Source organism: Varanus komodoensis, unplaced genomic scaffold (genome assembly GCF_004798865.1).
Source record: "Varanus komodoensis strain SLA01 unplaced genomic scaffold, ASM479886v1 scaffold40, whole genome shotgun sequence".
In the NCBI taxonomy this organism is placed as follows: Eukaryota; Metazoa; Chordata; class Lepidosauria; order Squamata; family Varanidae; genus Varanus; species Varanus komodoensis.
In genome coordinates this window covers 6,135,592-6,153,440 of record NW_025335942.1, presented here as the reverse complement: position 1 = coordinate 6,153,440, position 17,849 = coordinate 6,135,592, and the positions used below count along the sequence as shown (strand labels likewise).

Genomic DNA, 17,849 nt, shown 5'->3' with positions numbered 1-17,849 from the left:
GGAAGGAAGCCCTGCACAATTCGGTGGGACGTGCTGCAGGCTCAATGCATGTTGAATCTTGCAAGCTGGGTGTCTTCTAGAAGGCAGGAGCGGCTAGTTCCCTGCCAGGTTTGGGGTTGCAGAGAACTCCTCAGGTTGGGAGCAATGGAGGAGACGCATCAATGGCACAGCTGAGGGTTGCCTTGCTATCTCTGCGGACTCCCAAGAAGCAAAGCCTGGCAGTTAAAGTGGAATAGCTCCCTTCCTGCAGCTCCTGCCCCCGCATGTCTCCAGACTGCAGCTGCATTTTCCTTCACAGATGAGGCACACGTCCTGGCACACAAAACTCTGCTCCTTGGGGCTTCCTGAGATAATCACGTCCTACCAATAAGTTTCTCGTTTCTTGCATCCCCTGCATGGAAGAAGGATAACACGGTCCATGGGAGCTGCACCCAATCAGCAATGTAGGGTTGCAATTGGAGAAGGAGGTCCTGAAATTTAAATATTGAGGAATGATAATGTGCTGAGAATAAGGTTCTACATTGCACAGAGAAGAACTGGACAAAAAGCACCGGGAGTCCTTCTTGTAGGGAAGTCAAACATGTCTGACGCCATGGTGGTCCTCCTGATCAAGATGGCAGCTCCATTAGCATGTAGATACGATGACTCAGAAGGCCTTGTTGGAAAGGATCAATAGATTTATTACTGCTGTTAGGAACAGATTGTAAATAAAATAGGATGGATCACATTAATAGTTGCATTCAGGTATAGATTATCCTAATTTTTCATTTGCTGGACGTGCACATGGTGGGCATGTTGTGAGTGGAGCTGGCTGGAACTGGGGTCAGACTAGACGGCCCAGGAGGCCCCTTCTGACTCGCTCTGTTTCCATGTTTCTATTTACAGTCACACAGTGTAGGATAGTGCCCAAGGGAAGTTCGGTTTTCTGAGCATATCCTGCTTATGCAATGCTGATAGTTTGTTTTCTTTCTCTTGCAGGAGGAGTGTCAGAATTATATTCGTGTTCTGCTCATCAGTGGGGACAGACTCTTTGCCTGTGGAACGAATGCTTTCACACCCATTTGCACGAATCGGACGGTAAGAATCTGGGCTCAGAAAATGGCGAGGAAAGCTAGGTAGAGGTGTTCAAAATAATGCATGGTTTGGAGAAAGTAGAGGAGGAGAGCTTTTTCTCGCGTTCCCATAACACTTGAACCTGGGCCATCCCATGAAGCTGACTGTGGGGAGATTCAGGACAGAAAAAGGAAGGACAGCAGGACAGAGTTAAACCGTGCAATTCACTGTCATGGGAACGGGTGGCGGCTGCCAGTTTGGTGAGAAGCCAAGCCACGGTTACTCTGTCCCCTGGAGCATCAGAGGCCGGGTGGCTGGGAGCACCGGTTGTTCGGCAACATGGCAGGAGGGCGCTGTGTCACTCATGCCCTGGTTGGGCAGTTCTCCAGCAAGACAGAGTAAGTTTCTTTGCACTGAGGGGTCTCCAGGCCTCTGCTGAACCCTGGAGGGCACCTGGAGAAGATTGGCTTTGCGACGCTTTTAAAAGTGCTTTGGGCTTGGCAGACTAGGGCAGGGTTAAATGAGATCTTCCTTCTTTACATCCTTAACTCCAACGCAGAGGCGAGACCATCATGATAGGGAGTACGTGTGGCAGTTGGAGTTAATGTCTTCCCCTTCGATTACTTTGGAGCCCCACCTTTTTCCGCCACCGTTATTCATTTGCGCATCAGAGAGCTAGAAAAGGTGGTGTCGCTATGAGAGGACTGGGCGTCGAGTTCTGATCTCGCACCTAGCGTTGGGGGCGAATCATAGCTGGATGGGATGCTACGTAACCGGCAATTTCTCCCAACTCTCTGGCGCAGCTGTCCAACCTGGAGGAGGCGCACGAGCAGATCAGCGGCATGGCTCGCTGCCCGTACAGTCCCCAGCACAATTCCACAGCGCTCCTCACAAGTACGGGCGAGTTATACGCAGCCACGGTAATGGACTTTGCAGGAAGAGACCCTGCCATTTACCGCAGCCTGGGTGTCCTCCCTCCTCTCCGGACTGCGCAGTACAACTCTAAATGGCTCAACGGTGAGTGCAGAGAAGACGGACTCTTTGCTTCGTTGGGAAGGAGGCATCCACACTGGTCCCTCTTGGTGCTTCTGGAGGCTTTGTCCCCAGTTTTCCCAGCTTTGGGAAGAACGCTTCCTAGTGCTCAGCCCTGAAGGGTTAAAAATGACTGTTCTAGATGGAATCAGGTTGTGTGAGACTGGATGGAAGAGGAAGGTAGATATAAAGAAGCTAGAAGCAGAAGTGGTAACAGGTCACCACTCGGTGGGAAAGTGGACACTGTATCTGTGGAAGGTGCTGAATTCAATCCCGGGCATCATCATCATCATCTCCCATCATCATCATCATCATCATCATCATCATCATCATCATCTCTATATTGCCTGTAGCCAAAGCTCCATGAGCAGTTTCCACAATAATCACAGAATCATACACTCAAGTCCCCCATCCAGATTCTAACCAAGCCTGACCCTGCTTAGCTTCCAAGGTTCGGTGAGATCAGGCACTTTAGCCCATACAGCATCTTTAGCAAAAAAGATAACTGACTTGTTGACTCTTGTCAGTCTTTGGACAACTCTTGTAGCATATGCATCATTGTACACACACACACACATTTCAGGCAGGGAATCCAAAGCAGCTTACTTAGCCCTCCGCCATGTTATCTTCACGGCGACCCTGCGGGGCAGGCAGGGCTGAGAGTCTGTGACTGGCCCAAAGTCACCCAGTTGGCTCCATGGCCAAACTGGGATTCGAACCTGGGTTTCCTTCCATTGCACCATATTGATTCGCCATTGGTAGGATTATGGTAGGTACTACTTTACAGAGTTTCATGAGTGGAAAAAGGGAGATTGGCAGTGCGGGGAGAGACGGAAAGCAAGGGGAAGGATTTGATGTGGAAAAGTGGGAGAGCCTCTTTGTTGGCTGGGTATTCCAGGCATAAAGAACGAGAAGGGTGGAAGGAAGACAAACAGACATCTTTAGGGTGGCTGAGAGCAGGGAAACAAAGGTTGCCCACCGGAGAGGGAGGTATAGGTCAAAGCATGTTTAGCAAAACCTGCTGTAAATCTAGAGCATTTTAAAGGAAAAAATTCAAAACCCTGCCCTTTTTCAATCATATGTTTCAGAACCAAATTTTGTGTCATCTTACGACATTGGAAACTTCATCTATTTCTTCTTCCGAGAGAACGCCGTGGAACATGATTGTGGGAAAGTGGTCTTTTCTCGGGCTGCTCGCGTTTGTAAGAATGACATCGGGGGCCGGTTCTTGCTGGAAGACACCTGGACCACATTTATGAAAGCTCGGTTGAACTGTTCCCACCCTGGAGAAATCCCCTTCTACTACAATGAATTACAGAGTACGTTCTTCCTGCCAGAACTGGACTTAATCTACGGGATCTTTACCACTAATGTGTATGTAGTTTATGCTGTACTTTTATTTCTGGAATATTCCAAATGCCCTTGTGGAGGGGGTGTGCTGCCAGGCACCTGTGTGTCTCCTACGGCAGCCTCTTCCAACCTGGTGACCTCCAGCTGTGTTGGACTACAAATCCCAGCTTCCACCAGACAGCACAGTATCCAACGCATCTTGAGAACATTAGCTTGGAGAAGGCTGCCATGAAGGAAGAGTGAAAATGGAGCTGATCCTGGAGAAGATTCAAGCAGTTCCATATAGATCCCCCTTGTTCCTCTTCATGAGTACACAAAGTCAAGAAAACCGTTTTCCTGGAGGGCATCAATGCTGTGACACAGAGGAGGGCATGGTGAACCAAAGACCTGCAACTGGAATGCTGACAGGAAGGGGCCCATGTGGACCTCTCAGGGAGCGGATCCAAGTTCCCATGCCTTGGAGCTCACGGCGGAGAAGGCCTCATCCTGTGCCTCCACCAATGAGCAGAGGTTTCTGGGTGCACAGGGCAGATCATTTGCTGTCTGAGCAGGACCTTCCCCTAAGAGCTGGTAGTTATGAAACGGAAGAGGTTCCTTGGTCCTAAATGGTTGTATGGCCTAAAGTTTAAGCTAGCATCATGGGAGGAAAGAGCCCTGGTTTACCTTCAGAAGGGGTCTGCCATCTTTGGGTAGAGTGGGAAAAATTCTTACCCGAAACCTAGTCAGAGTCAGCATTCCTGGTCTGACTTTGTTAAGACCCCTTTCTTGGTTCCTCTAACTCAGGACAAAACAGGAATCCAGTGCAGCTGATCAAGCCCACCATTTCCGGATTATTCCAGCTGCCTCACATGTGCTAGTTTCCAGAAGGACTTTCTGATAGTTCTTGCCTGTTTCAACCTTCTGTTAAGTCCTATTGATGGTTAGCTAGGATGACGGGGAGAATGTAAACTGTATTTATTGATTAAGTTCCATATTTGTGCACAAAAATGTGTTTTAGGAAAATAGGAGTAACCATTCCAGAAGAATCGGATCAAACCTTCTCCCGTTTTTTTTATCACTCTCTCTTTTCTAACAGCATGGTTAAGTGCCTTAAAAACTAGATACTCTCAAATGTACGATGCCAATCAAAATATGCTTGAACACCCCCAGCCACTCATTCTCGCCCACCCTGCTATGGGAATGCAGACTCCATGCTAACCTTGGCTGGGTACAGGAACGAGGAGGTTTTTAAAAAGCAGTGTAATTCAAGAGCAATATTTCTCACTCTGCAGACCAGTAAATAGCATTTTTCCCTAAGCTGAAAGCGGTGTGCTGGAAGTTTCTACCTATTTCTCTTCTTAAAAGAAAGATTGGATGTTTTATTTCATGAATTATGGAACTAAAGTACTTCCACACTGCAGCTTCCACTCACCCCTAAAATTCTTCTCTCTTGTTTCAGTGAAAGTTTTTATCAGTGTTTGTAAAACTTCAAATTCAATCTAATCAGCTTGTCTTGTTGCATCTTTGGGACCACATCGGCATTTTGTCAAATAGGTGTTCAATGCGCCATTTTCTTGTTTAGCTCAGTACTGAATTGGTGTAGTTTTGTACTCCGTGATGCTTTATCTTCCCCCTGAGGGTAATACCTTTGAATAGGCTCATTTGTCCGAAGACAGATGAGCTTAAACAAATGTTTATTTTATTTAAGAAGCATGCAGGCTCGTCCATCAAGAAGCATATTAGACGTGAACTTAGCTGAACCTGGGCAACTGGGGGAAAATTGCAGATTTAATTCTTGCCATTTACCTATGTGAGAAACTATTGTCTGAAAATCCTTGTTCTAGCAAAGGAAGGACTGTTTGGTTCCCTCCCTTTGGTTTCTTCGTCTCCTTTCCCCACCCCAGCTCCCACATAAGTGCCCCTACGAGTTCCTTCTCTCAAGGGCTGAGTACACAGTTCACGTAAATAGGTCCCGAAGCGCCCCGGTGCCTTTCTTAAAAATCCCAATGTATGCTTGGAAGGGATCGCAGCGGAAGGAGAGCAGAAGTGGCCGCCTGTGGGTGGGTGGGTGGCGGGAACTGGAGAAACCTGCAGGCATCCAGGTAAGTGGCGATGAGATGGGGCCGGCGGGGCTGCTTCCCCGTATCCTGCTCCAGGCTGCTGGGGGGAGACTCCAGAACTTGCCTCATCCAGACGCTTCCTTACAAGTCCTAAACAAGCTCAGCCTCCCCTCCAAGGGGGAAATACTTATTTATCTATTTAACGCTTTTATGTACCATCCAACGAGTAACGTCTCAACAGAGTAACATGACGTGAAGCACAGCATGCGAATAATTCCAATAAAACCCACATTAAAACCAAATCAAACCTTAAAATAATGGGAGAATGAAAAGGTTTTCGCCTGGCGCCGAACAGAATTAAGCGTAATAATAAATAATAACGGCCTCCCTTCTCAGAGCTGCTGCAAAGGTTTTGACAAGGAGATAGACGTGATCTGCTCTGGACCATCCAGAGCACCATGGAAACTTCTCTATCTCAGGCATTCTTTATATGTCAGGGCTCTTGGGAGCATTGATATGGGAGCACGAAGTGCTTTGAGGAAAAACAGCCTGAGCATTATACATCTTCCCTTCTGGACTTTTCTAGTCACTAGGCAAGTGAAAAGTTGAAAAGCCTGTGTCCACACCTGTGGACTTTTATCCACTCTGTGGTGATGGCACGGATTTACCAGCACAAAAGGAATGTGCTGCATTTCACAATCAGAGTGCTCAAATTCTTTTTTTGCTTCGGTTTGTTCATGTGTGTGTGTTTTGTTTGTTTTTTAAAGGAACAGCATAGCCGTGTCTGCCGTTTGTGTCTTCAACATGACGGCAATAACGCAAGTCTTCAGCGGGCCGTTCAAGTACCAGGAAAACTCTCGCTCCGCCTGGCTGCCTTATCCCAACCCTAACCCGAATTTTCAGGTACTTAAATAGAAAAGGAAGGTGCTTAATAGGAATGGCCTTGATGCGATTGTCTGGTTTTCAGAAGCTGCATCCCAGCTCAGGCATTGTGCACTGTGTGATCAGGGAGGCAGGGACTGAGGACTCAAAACTATTTCATACCTCTGCCAGAATGCTGCGTATTTATTTAAATCGGTGGCATTCTTTACAGTGGCTGTTTAAAAGTAAATGTCTTCCTGCGTGCTTTCTGTCTTAACGTAATAATCTGAGGTTTGGAGGAAAATGAAGGTTTTCGATGCTTTTTAAAATACAACGATATAGATTCTTCCCCAATATGGGGACTTATTTCTCTCCAGATGCAGTTGTGCTTTCTCTCCAGTGCAAGCGTGTGCTTTGCACTCTGGAAGCCCGTTTGCCGTTTTGCTCTCCCTGCCGCTGAGGTCCTGCAGAATTGCCCCGGAAGGCGGTTGTGCCTTTTGTCCAGGGCATCATGCATTCCTGCTCCCTCCAGAATAATCTTATGCCATCTAAAACCCATTTAAAAATAAGTTGTTTTATTCTTTAAAAAAAACCAGCACAACTTTATTGTGGCTTGTTGTTGTTTGGTCGCAAAGTCATGCCCGACCCATTGTGACCCCATGGACAAGATTCCTCCAGGCTGTCCTGTCCTCCACCATCCCCCGGAGTACCCCCAAGTCACACCCACTGCCCCAGTGACTCCATCCAGCCACCTCACCCTCTGCCGTCCCCTTCTCCTTTTGCCATCAATTGCTCCCAGCATCAGGCTCTTCTCCAGGGGGTCCTTCCTTCTCATTAGGTGGGCCAAGTATTTGAGTTTCATCTTCAGGATCTGGCCTTCTAAAGAGCAGCCAGGGTTGATCTCCTTTAAGATTATTGTGGCTTAAATGCAACCAAATAAACCATTAGAGAGAGTCTTTAATGCAGGATTAGCACTTCTGTGGAAAAGAAGACTGACCCATCTGAGGTTTGTGGTTGAATCAGGCAGGGGATCTCTGGAAGACCCACCTTCCCTGGGCATCACAGTGGCAGGGGAAGCTGGGCGAGCTTGGTGGGAGGGGGAACCTTCTACCGATCCTGCCTTCGAACTTGTTTATATGTCTCTACAGAGAAGGGCAGAGAAAGTAAGTGTGGAAGTCCACCTGTGCTCTAAGCCTCCCTCTGAATCCGAAGGCATGCAGAGCGGCCTCTCCAGAAGCAGGCTGCCCATTCACCCGGGCGAGCTGGGGCTTGGCGGGGGCTTTTGCCTGTTTCGGTCCAGGCTTCTGTTTGCAGCACGCCAGCCCAGAAGTGGAGGGCGACTTGTGCCAGGGCAGCGACTGTCCCGGCCGAGCCAGCTGGCTTCCTGCAAGTACCACATCCTCTCCACAGTTCTGGGCAATGTGGGGAGCGCTTCCAGCCCCTCTTTTGTCCTGCCGCTTGCTGCGTCTTCACCGCGATTTCCCTGGATCCCTTCGGTTGGATCCTTGCAGAGGAAGCGCAGCTTCCTAAGAAGGCTCGGGACTCGCGCTGTTTCTAACATGCAAAAGTATTTATCCGTCCTTGCGGCATGCATTTATACACTATCTAGCCTGGAGATATTTTTTAGTCAGGACTGATGCATAATATGTGTCTCAGTTCCCTACATGTTATGTTCTGTTAACAGTGGTAAAATTGTGCATTTTCAGTGCGGCACCGTGGACCAAGGCTCGTATTCGAATCTGACCGAGAGGAGTCTTCAGGATGCCCAGAAATTCACTTTGATGCACGGAGTGATCCAGCCCGTCACGCCCGTTCCTTACTTTATGGAGGACAACAGCCGCTTTTCCCACGTGGCCGTGGACGTGGTCCAAGGCAAAGACATGCTTTTCCACATCATCTATTTGGCTACAGGTAAGCCTTCTGTTAACTGATGCTTTTATTCAGTGCTTTTTTGGTTAAAAAAAAAAAAATAAAAAAGGTGCTGGAACTCACATCTTGGGGTCACACTTTTACACTAAAAGAGATTTTCAATTCACCAACTGTTTTTGAAATAAAGGACTTATTTACCTTTTGCACGTAGCCAGTCACTCTACACACACACAAACACAATGGTCGCCGCCGGCAGTAAGCACTCAGCGTGCGGCCACACGACCGATCCCAAGCCGAGCGGCGTCCCAACGAGCAGCACCCTCACAATCAGCACCGACACACAAGCAGCCCGCAGGCACTATGTTAATGATTTTTTTAAAATAAGTTTTATTTGACATTGAAATTGTAATCCTAAAAAAACTAAAAACAACATCAATCATCAAACACATCGGGCCTGCTGGGTCAGCCCCCACACCCTTCTTTTTCCATTTATGATAACTGAAAAACATATTTAAATCTATGTAAAGTCCCGTTTCTCTAGCCAATAATAAAAAGAGTCCCAAGTTTGATAGAAGTTCTGTTTTAATGATTTTTGCCGCTGACCTGCTACACCCAACAGGGCGATTCAAAATCACTTGGAAAAATCCGATGGAAGAATCCGTCAAAAAAAGGTGCCGGAATGCCGTTCCGGTGCGTTCTATGACAAAAAAGCCCTGTTTTTATTGCTAACTCTTTCAGACCGCCCGATAACGGAAGTTCTCTGGGCAGCGTGGGAGATTAAAATCAGAGCTTGCAAAACCGCACCTAAAGCACGCTGCTAAAACACTGAATGAAATCAACAGCCAGGGTGGGAATGCTGCATTATCTAAGGCAGCCAAACAAAGGCTGCTGGCCGAAAGATTGCTTATTTATTATTAAACTTATATTCTGCTGAATTGGCCCAAGGGGCCTCTGAGCGGAAAACAACAAGAGAGGAATGCATCATAACAGTTCAAGCAAACAGTCAAAACACTGTAAACAAAAACAAGAGGACTGTACAAATAGTCGCATATTACTTTTTGCAAATACAGCTGCCTAGAGAGCCCGTGTGGTGCGGCGGGGAAGAGCTGGGACTGGGACTCGGGCAATCCGGGTTCGAGTCCCCGCTCAGCCATGGAGCCAGCTGGGTGACCTTGGGCCAGTCAAAGACTCTCAGCCCAACCGACCTCACAGGGTGGTTGTTGTGGGGATAAGATGGAGGAAGAGAAGGATGTAAGCTGCCTTGAGCCTTTGTAGGAAAAAGGCAGGATATAAATCGATAGATAAATAAATAAATAAAGACTAAATGAAGCCATGTGAAGAGCAAAAGGCAGCAAAACAGTCTTAAAAAGCCAGGTAGGTCTTCACTGGGAGTTGAAACCTTCTGACCCAAGGGAGCCTCACTGGGGTGGACTGATCACAAATGGGAGGCCACCACCGAAAAGTCCCTTTTTCTTATAGCCCTCTGCCTTGCCTTATTTGGTGGGGAAGGGCCCTGGATGGTGATGTTACAGTAGATGTTCCATCATGTAGCCTCTCCCACAGGCAATTTAGGCTCCAAGGGCTTTGAAAGCTAAAACCAAGACTTTAAACTGAGCCCAGAAAAGGACTGGCAGGTAGAACAGAGGGGACATGGTTTGTACAGGCCAATCCCAGGTAACCATCCATTCTGAAGCGAGGAGCCGCCTTCTTACGAGTGAACCCATTGGTCAATGTTTGCAAGAATGCTTTGCAAGTAAAATATGGGTGCTGAGCAGAACATGCTTTTCCATCTCTTCCTGTTGAAATGCTCAGCCGGAAGCTCATGCAAAGATGCTTGAGATAATGCATGCAGAGGAGTAAGCCGGATTGTTTCCAGAGCTTTGTTGATGGGCTCCAGGAACTTCCGTTCAGATCCGATCCTCTGAAGCCTGGAAGGAGGGCCTGTGGGAAATGGAGAGGCCACCCAAGTAGAAGCCGTGAAAAGTCCCCTTGGGTGCAATCCTGTGCTGATTAGACAGAAGGGCCGGGAACACCGGTGCAGCTTCTATCCCGGAAGGAAAATCAGTACCGAATTTAGTACAACCATGCTGTGCCTGGATTAATAAAAGGTGGCCTGCTTCCAGCCCGAGGCCTGGCTCTTTCTCCATTTATAACACGGTTGCTCGAACCAAAGCGTGTGGGTGGAGGACTTGTGAGCTTCTTGCCGGCTTGACACTGATGAAAGCCACTCGCTTTTCTCTCCCATAAAATGAGCTGGGGCCAAGAGCTTGGACTGAGTCAGACTGAGCTTGTGCTGGGGGTCTTTCCCAGCTCTTCATGGCTCCCAAAGCTCTCTCCCGAGTGTCAAGTAATCAAGTCGGCATTTTTATTTTATTTATTTATTAGATTTTTTATCCTGCCCCATCAGTCTCTGTAAGCTGTCAGCATTTTCCTTCCTCGAGTGGCTCGTTGGATGCAAGCCAGGATGTCCCATAGTCAAAAGTAAAGCAGAGAAACTTGGACCTCCCTTTTGCTTCTCCCATTTAGCTTCCACCCACCTCTGCACTCCCGCCAGCTTCTCTGGGGCTCTGGAGGGAGAAATTTAATTTTAAAAATGTTGACATTTGTTTTGGCCAAATACACCCCCACATCATGCTATTGCTTGTGGCGAGAAGATACAGATCGATGTTTCTTTTAAATCTGCCTTGAATTAAGGTGGCTTGCATGGTTCTCCACCACTCCATTTTATCCCCACAACAGAGGTGGATCGGGCCGGAAGTGAGTGACTGGCCCAAAGTCGCTCCGTGAGCCTCATGTCCGAGCAGGGACTGGAACTCGGATCGTGCAGGTCCCTGGTCCAACATTTGCCACCATGGCTCCTCCCAAACTATTCCTTCGTTTTTCTTTTTTGCACAAGTGAAAGGTTTCATTCAAAATAACACAGTCGTTTATTTTACTCTTTGTTTGCTTTCCATTTCAGCCCTGTTTCTTGTCTTATGCAGTGCCCCCGTCACCAAAGGGACAAAAACACTGCAATTTAAACAGATCATTTAAAACACACATCAAATATTCATAAAATAGCATTCATTATAAAATGATGATTTCATAATGGCAGCAGCATCACACTTTGTGTGCATCCATAAAATGAAGTGTTTCAAAATATGTCCAGTTGCAGCTTTGTAGTTTTGATGCTGATTTTAATTCCTGGAGATTTCCATGCTAAATCACTTTCCAGAATTTTTTTAGTACCTCTCTTCTAGCAGTGAAAGATCCAATAGTTCCTAGGAAAAAACTTGAGTTTTTTCACAAATATTTCACCCCAAATGCAGAATGGCATGAGAAGGGAAGAAGCAAGGAAAGAAAAACGACCCATCCCAGCACAACTCTTAAGGTTGTATCCTTGGTCTCCCTTACATGGGAGTAAATCTTATTGCAAACACCAGGGCTTACTCCTGAGTAAGCAAGCATGTATATGATTGCACAATAAGAGTCTGAAATTACCCAGGTGTAACTGGTCATCTTGAATATATTGTTGTTGTTGTGGGGATAAGATGGAGGAGGAGAATGATGTAAGCTGCCTGGAGCCCTTTGTAGGAAAAAGGCAGGATATAAATTGCAATATAAATATAAAATATATTCTCTGTGTTCTGGACAGTGTAAAAGACTAAGAATGAACAAAAACTTTTCCTTCCTTCTGTTTGAGGTATATCCACCAGCACTAAACTACACAGCATTTAGTTGAAAAAGTGGGCTCGTAGCAGAAATATTTTCAGCAGCAAGGCTGTAATTATGTGGATTTCTTTTAACTTGTCTGCTGTAAATTACAGGCAGATCTCAAGTGTTTTCCGTCTTTGCTTCCTCTGTGAAAGTTGTTCAGCCCTTTTCTGTACTACGAAAATTTGTTTTTCATTTTAAGCTCTGCACTGTTCTGGCGAATGTGTACTCTAGAGAGTCCGAATAGCTCCCTTGTAGGGGTTCTGATATGTAATTTTACGAGAATCTCGACAAGATGACTGCATATTGAAAACACTGGGACATTCATGTTGACGTGATATGCATTTTCCTCATAAGAGCGTGTACTTACATGAAACTGCCTTATATCTTTTGGACTGTAGAAGCAATGGTAATAGCAGAAATGGATTTCTAAGAGCTAAGCATGAAATTACTCTGCGGTATCTCAGTGACAGATTTTAGGGAAAATGAGGCAGTGAGGTTGGTCCAACTCCATGCAGCCACAAATGAAACTTTTCCCCGTGATATCGTATCAATCTCATCTTGGGCTGTTTTGATTTCTCAGGCAGCCCGACAGAATTCCTCACTCCGCGTTGGAGTGTGTGTGGCGTATTGTGAAGGGCCGCATGGATTGTGCCCACATAAGCTCAAGGGCAAGTCTGGCTAGGTAGGGCTAGTGTCCGTTCAGCCTCTCTGGAAAGACCTTTCTGTCTTTCTGTCACCTGGAATCCTGTGTCCAGTTCTGGGCACCAAGATTTAAGAAAGATGAAGGTAAATTAGAAAGGGTCCAGAGGAGGGCAACCAAAATGATCCAGGGTTTGGAAACACCGCCCTATGAGGAGAGACTGAGAGAGCCTGGCATGTTCGGCCTTGAGAAGGGAAGATTGAGGGGGACATGATCTCCCTCTAGAAGTACCTCAAAGGCTGTCACACAGAGGAAGGTCAAGGTCTCTTCTGGCTGATGCCAGAGTGTAGGACATGGAAAAATCAGTTCTAGTTGCGACAACCCAGATTCAGGCTGGACACCAGGAAAAGCTTCCTCACAGTCAGAGCAATACGGCAGTGGGACCAGCTGCCTGGAGAGGTGGGGGGCTCTCCCACACTGGAGACATCCAAAAAGAAACTGGGCAGCCCTCTGAGTGGGATGGTGTGACTTGGTGTCCTGCAACAGCAGGGGGCTGGACTAGATGGCCTTCATGGCCCCTTCCAGCTCTTCTGTTCTTTGATCCTATGATTCTTCTGTTGCATTGCCTTCCTCACTTCCACTTCAGACATTCAAAATCAGTGCAAAGTTGGATTTGGTGGGTGGGGTCCTTGCAGAAAGCAGCTTGCTGTTTCAGTTGTACTAATTTTACACGAAGCTGCATGATTATTCCTGTTACCTGGAATTCCTGTTATTCCTACCCTAACTATATGCTACTGCAGGTTAAGTAGCCAGTTTCTGGAGTTACTCACTTTATATAAGCTTTCTCCAGCCTGGTGCCCACCAGATGGGTTGATGGCAGCTCCCAACACCAGGAAGGAGGGGGCTTTGGTATATCTGTCCTTATCTATAATGTCCATATATCTGTCCGAAGCTGGACCGTTCACAGTAAGCTGGGAATTTTGTGTGAGTTTGGGGGAAGTGTACAAACTCAGCACATGGCGAGGCTGCGGAATCACTCTGGCCTGGCTCATTTGGCTTCCACGTGTTTCTGTTTTACCAAGGGAACTTGTCTCTGTTTTCTCTCAAATTGCTTCTGTGGCGGGTCACTGTTTCATGAGGATGTTGTGGTTTTAACTAGTGTGCCTCCTCTCATATTGCAAATTTGTCAGAACTGTGGGATACAGACTCCTATATAAATAGTGCGTGCATGCAGACACACACCCACGTGCACGCACGGATTACGGTCACATGTACACATGTTCTGTGGATTGTTCCAGGGATCCACCCAGCTAGTTGTACCCATTGCAGGAGGCTTGGGACTTGTGTCCCTCCGTTTCATCCAGTCCCCAGAGTGACCTCAGAAATCGCCTTTGAAGTTGGAGGAACCATTAAAAGCAGGCTGGAATATGCGGTAGCAGGAGATGGTCCCTAAAAGATGGGGGAAGGTCAGCTCAAGCGTACCACAAGCAAGAAGGAGCCTAGCATTTTCGTAAACCACAAGCCGAATATGAGCCAACCATGTGCTGTAGCTGCAAAAAAGGCAAATGCTATTTTAGGCTGTGTTAATACCGGTCCAGATCACGTGACGTGCTAATTCCCCTTTACTCTGCACCAGTCAGATCTCATGTGAAGTCCTGTGTCCATTTCTGGGCACCCAAGTTTGAAACAAAAGCTAAAAAGCTAGATGGGTTCAGAGGAGAGCAACAAGGACGATCTGGGAACTGGAAACAAAGGCCTATGAAGAGAGGCTGAAAGAAGCCGGCGTCCTGAGCCTCCAGAAGAAAACACCAAGGGGGGCTGTGATAGCGCGCTTCAAGTCTTGGAAGGCTGCCACAAAGAGGTGGGCCAGGATCTCCGGAGCGCAGGACATGGAATGACAGGCTCAAGGTGCAGGAAGCCTGGTTCTGGCTGGACATCAGGAAGAGCTTCCAGGCTGTCAGAGCAGTAAGATGATGGGTCCCATGACCGAGGGAGGCGGTGGGCTCTCCCACACTGGGGGCACTCCAGATGCAACTGGGCAGCCACCTGAGAGGGATGGTTTCACTGGGAGTCCCACACTGAGCAGGGGATCGGACCCAGTGGCCCTCTGGCCCCTTCCAACTCTACTATTCTGTGTTTCTGAGATGGTCTCCTGGTCAAAGCAAAAGTGTCCCACTGGACCTGCTGGGCAAATGCAAGTAACTCTGCAGATTCTGGATTCTACCCTGGATTCCAAGTCGAAACGCCACTCTGAAGGTCATTCAGACAATGAGCATTGCTCCTAAAGACCCGAGTGTCTGCATCACTTTCCCTGTTTATGTCATAGCAGGAAAAATGATGGAAGATCTCACGGTAAACACTGTTGCTTAGTGCACCTCAAACTAGTCAGCCTAGAAAGGGAGGGGGGATTTTCACTTGCTCAGCTTTGCTTTCTTCCCATTCCCCTTCTCTTGCCTACCCTGCCAGATCGCTCTCTTTCCTTTCTTGTCAGAGCCGTTCTTTCCTTCCAGCTCAGCCTTCCTTCTCTGCTTCCTCATCTCTCCTTCTACCCATCACTTAAGACAGGGGTGCTTAACTTTGAGTCTGGGGGCCACATCTGGCCCAGCAGCTCCTTCCCCAGGCTTTGATCTGCAATCAGCGCTTTTGCTTGCTGGGCAGCAAGAAAGCCAACCCTTGTCTGAAAGCGGCAGGGAACATCCATGTCTTCCATTAACTGCTGGGGACGATGGGGTTTTCGTTCAACGTATCTGGAGGGCAGCAGGTGGAGGGAAGCTGCTATAACAGCCCCTGGAATCAAGGATGCAGAGGCTTTTTTAAGCCCGCAGGCTGAGCTCGCATCTGGGAAAAATCTCGGCGTTCCAGTTGGGGTCGTGGCCAAATGCTGAGCGAAAGCGAGCAATGCGGATTTTAAGCCTGCGAAGAAGCAAGCAGGAGAAGGCCCCGAAGGACGTGAGGGTGGATCGCGGAGCAGCACTTCCAACGGGATCCTAAAGGCCAAGCTCTGCCTATTACTCACAAGTAAGTAGGATAGGCTGGGCAAGGCTGCCTCAGACAGCCGGGAGCCTTTGGTTGCAAAGCACCCAAGGAGCTTTGGCTACGGAGCCACGTAAGTAAATAGATAAATATTCCTGCAGGCTGAAGCGGCCTCACTGTGTGGGCAGGGTCAGACCTTAGGGTTCTTTCCTATGAATCGGCATCTCCTTCGCCTCCCACCTTGCCGGGAACTGGCTGTCCATCCCCTTCTATATGGGTCAGTTCAACCACGCTCCCGCCACAGGGGAGCAGAACAGAGAAGCCACACGGCATGTGGTCACGTGCAAAAGGCCCCTAAACTTGCCCAGTCACTGCGCTGGAGAGCAAGGGACTAACTCACTTGCCAAAGCCTGTTATTTGTGGAAAGCGGTAACTTCTGCCTGTTGTTCTGGATGACTCTACCCCACACAGACTTGTTCTAAAGGGCTTGTATAATGAAGTTCACCTATAGTGCAGCTGAACATCAGTATCAAATAGTCTCCGTGGGACCAAGAAGCCCATCGTGGCTTTGTGGGAACCAAACAAAGTTTTCAGAAGACTGAAAAGCAAAGGTTTCTGGGGAATGTCTTGTGTGGTCCCTAGGTGTTCCCTCTCGAAAGCGGCACACCGTGTACAGTACCCGTATGATCTGGGGTGTGGAAATAGCTCCTGGGAGCCGTGATCCTTCTAGAAATTGGCATGCATCCTGATTCTAGGGTTAGGCAAACACTAAGCTTGCCTTTCACTCTGTATGCATGTGGAAGCTGGGCAGAGAGGAAAGCTGATGGGAAAAACCCGAAGTGTTCAAAACATGGTGCTGGCAGAGAGCTTCGTGGATATCCTGGACCAACAGGAAGAGGAACAGGTGGAGATCGAGTCAAGCCGGAAGTTGTCCTGGAAGAACTGAGGCTGTTGAACTTGAGGAACATCATAAGAAGGTGAGATTCCCTGGAGAAGACAATCGTGCGGAGGAGAGTTGAAGGCAGAAGAAGAAGAAGAATCCAATTGTGAGATTGCTCACCTCCACCAAGGAAACCCCAGCCGTGAATTTGCAAGAGCTGAGTGGGGCTGTCAAGGAAAGGATATTTCGGTGGGCTTTCGTTCATGAGACAGAAAGACTTGACGGCACTTCACTACAACCAGCCTGGCTCATGTATTCTTTTGTTCTTTGTTCTTTTGTTTTGAAGCTGGAATAGCCCTTCTTTTGAATGATATTGTTAATGTACAGGTGCAACCCTGTAAAAGGACAACCCTAAGAAAGATGTTCAGAGAAATGTGAAAAAAATGACTATAATTATCCTATTTGGTGTGGTGTAAGCATTTGGGCAACCTGACAAGGAATTGTCAAAACACTTGGCTGCTTGAGATGGAATTGAAATCCTGCATTCTGAATCGCACACAGGAAATTCAGATGAATCATCCTTTTGAGTAGTGCCCTTTATTGTCCCTGAGGAATTTGCAAATGAATCTAATTATCTGCACAGTTTTGAAGCCTCTGTGCTCTTAATGGATCATCAAGCATCACTGACAATCCGGGCGCTACACCCGTTTCTCGTTTCTCGGAGGACTTGGGATTACGTGCCAGCAACAAGCAGAAGCCTGGGATCTCGCACTACCCCCTTCCCCAGAGAAAAAGGGTGTGAGGCTTTTTTGGACTCCCCAGGAAAGCAGTGCAGCAAGCTTTGCTTACAGGGAGATGTTTTGGGTGAAACGAGCACATTCCCAGTCGGTAGATTAATCAGCCAGGCTCCAGCCAGCCGGCACAGATGGTCAGCAAAACCCTTTGCTCTGTGTAAGAGGTCCAACGTGCCCAGCCTTTATATCATTTTTTTAAAAATACTAATGGCAATGAGATATTTGCTTGTTTATTTATTTATTTGAAACTTTTCTACATTGTCCCTTACCGTGGTCTCAGGATGGTTTACCAATAAGACAATATAAAATAAAACACAGCCTCCCAATAAAATTTCCAAACCGCTATAAAAACCCCTATCAAAACAAGCTGGATAGGTGATTTCTGCATTGCATCTCTAAGGCTGTGAAGCTGAATGCGACTGACCTCCTTGGTTTCAGTGTCCTGGGAGACAGGCCTTGTGGTCGGTAGGTCAACAGCGAACCCAGCTCAAGTCACCCTTTCGCTGGGCTAAGTGCAGCAAAGCCCCCGGGCGCTGCAAGGGTTAAACATCCCCTGTTGGCGTCCACATTTTGGCTGCCAGTTCCCCTCCCTGCCTCATTTGCTAGATGTCACTGCCAAAGAAAACAAATTAACTCTAATATTTCACATTAGTTCTTCTTAA

At 47.6% G+C, this 17,849-nt stretch overlaps 1 protein-coding gene across 1 annotated transcript in view; it reads left to right on the top strand.

The window, feature by feature from the left end:
- SEMA5A (semaphorin 5A) overlaps positions 1 to 17,849 on the top strand; it is a 73,268-nt gene that overhangs the window by 23,335 nt on the left and 32,084 nt on the right. Inside the window, exons 5-9 of the mRNA XM_044442896.1 lie at positions 979 to 1,077; positions 1,857 to 2,070; positions 3,174 to 3,459; positions 6,242 to 6,377; positions 8,042 to 8,246. Of these exons, the coding sequence (XP_044298831.1) occupies positions 979 to 1,077; positions 1,857 to 2,070; positions 3,174 to 3,459; positions 6,242 to 6,377; positions 8,042 to 8,246 (940 nt within the window). The remainder of the gene's footprint in view (positions 1 to 978; positions 1,078 to 1,856; positions 2,071 to 3,173; positions 3,460 to 6,241; positions 6,378 to 8,041; positions 8,247 to 17,849) is intronic.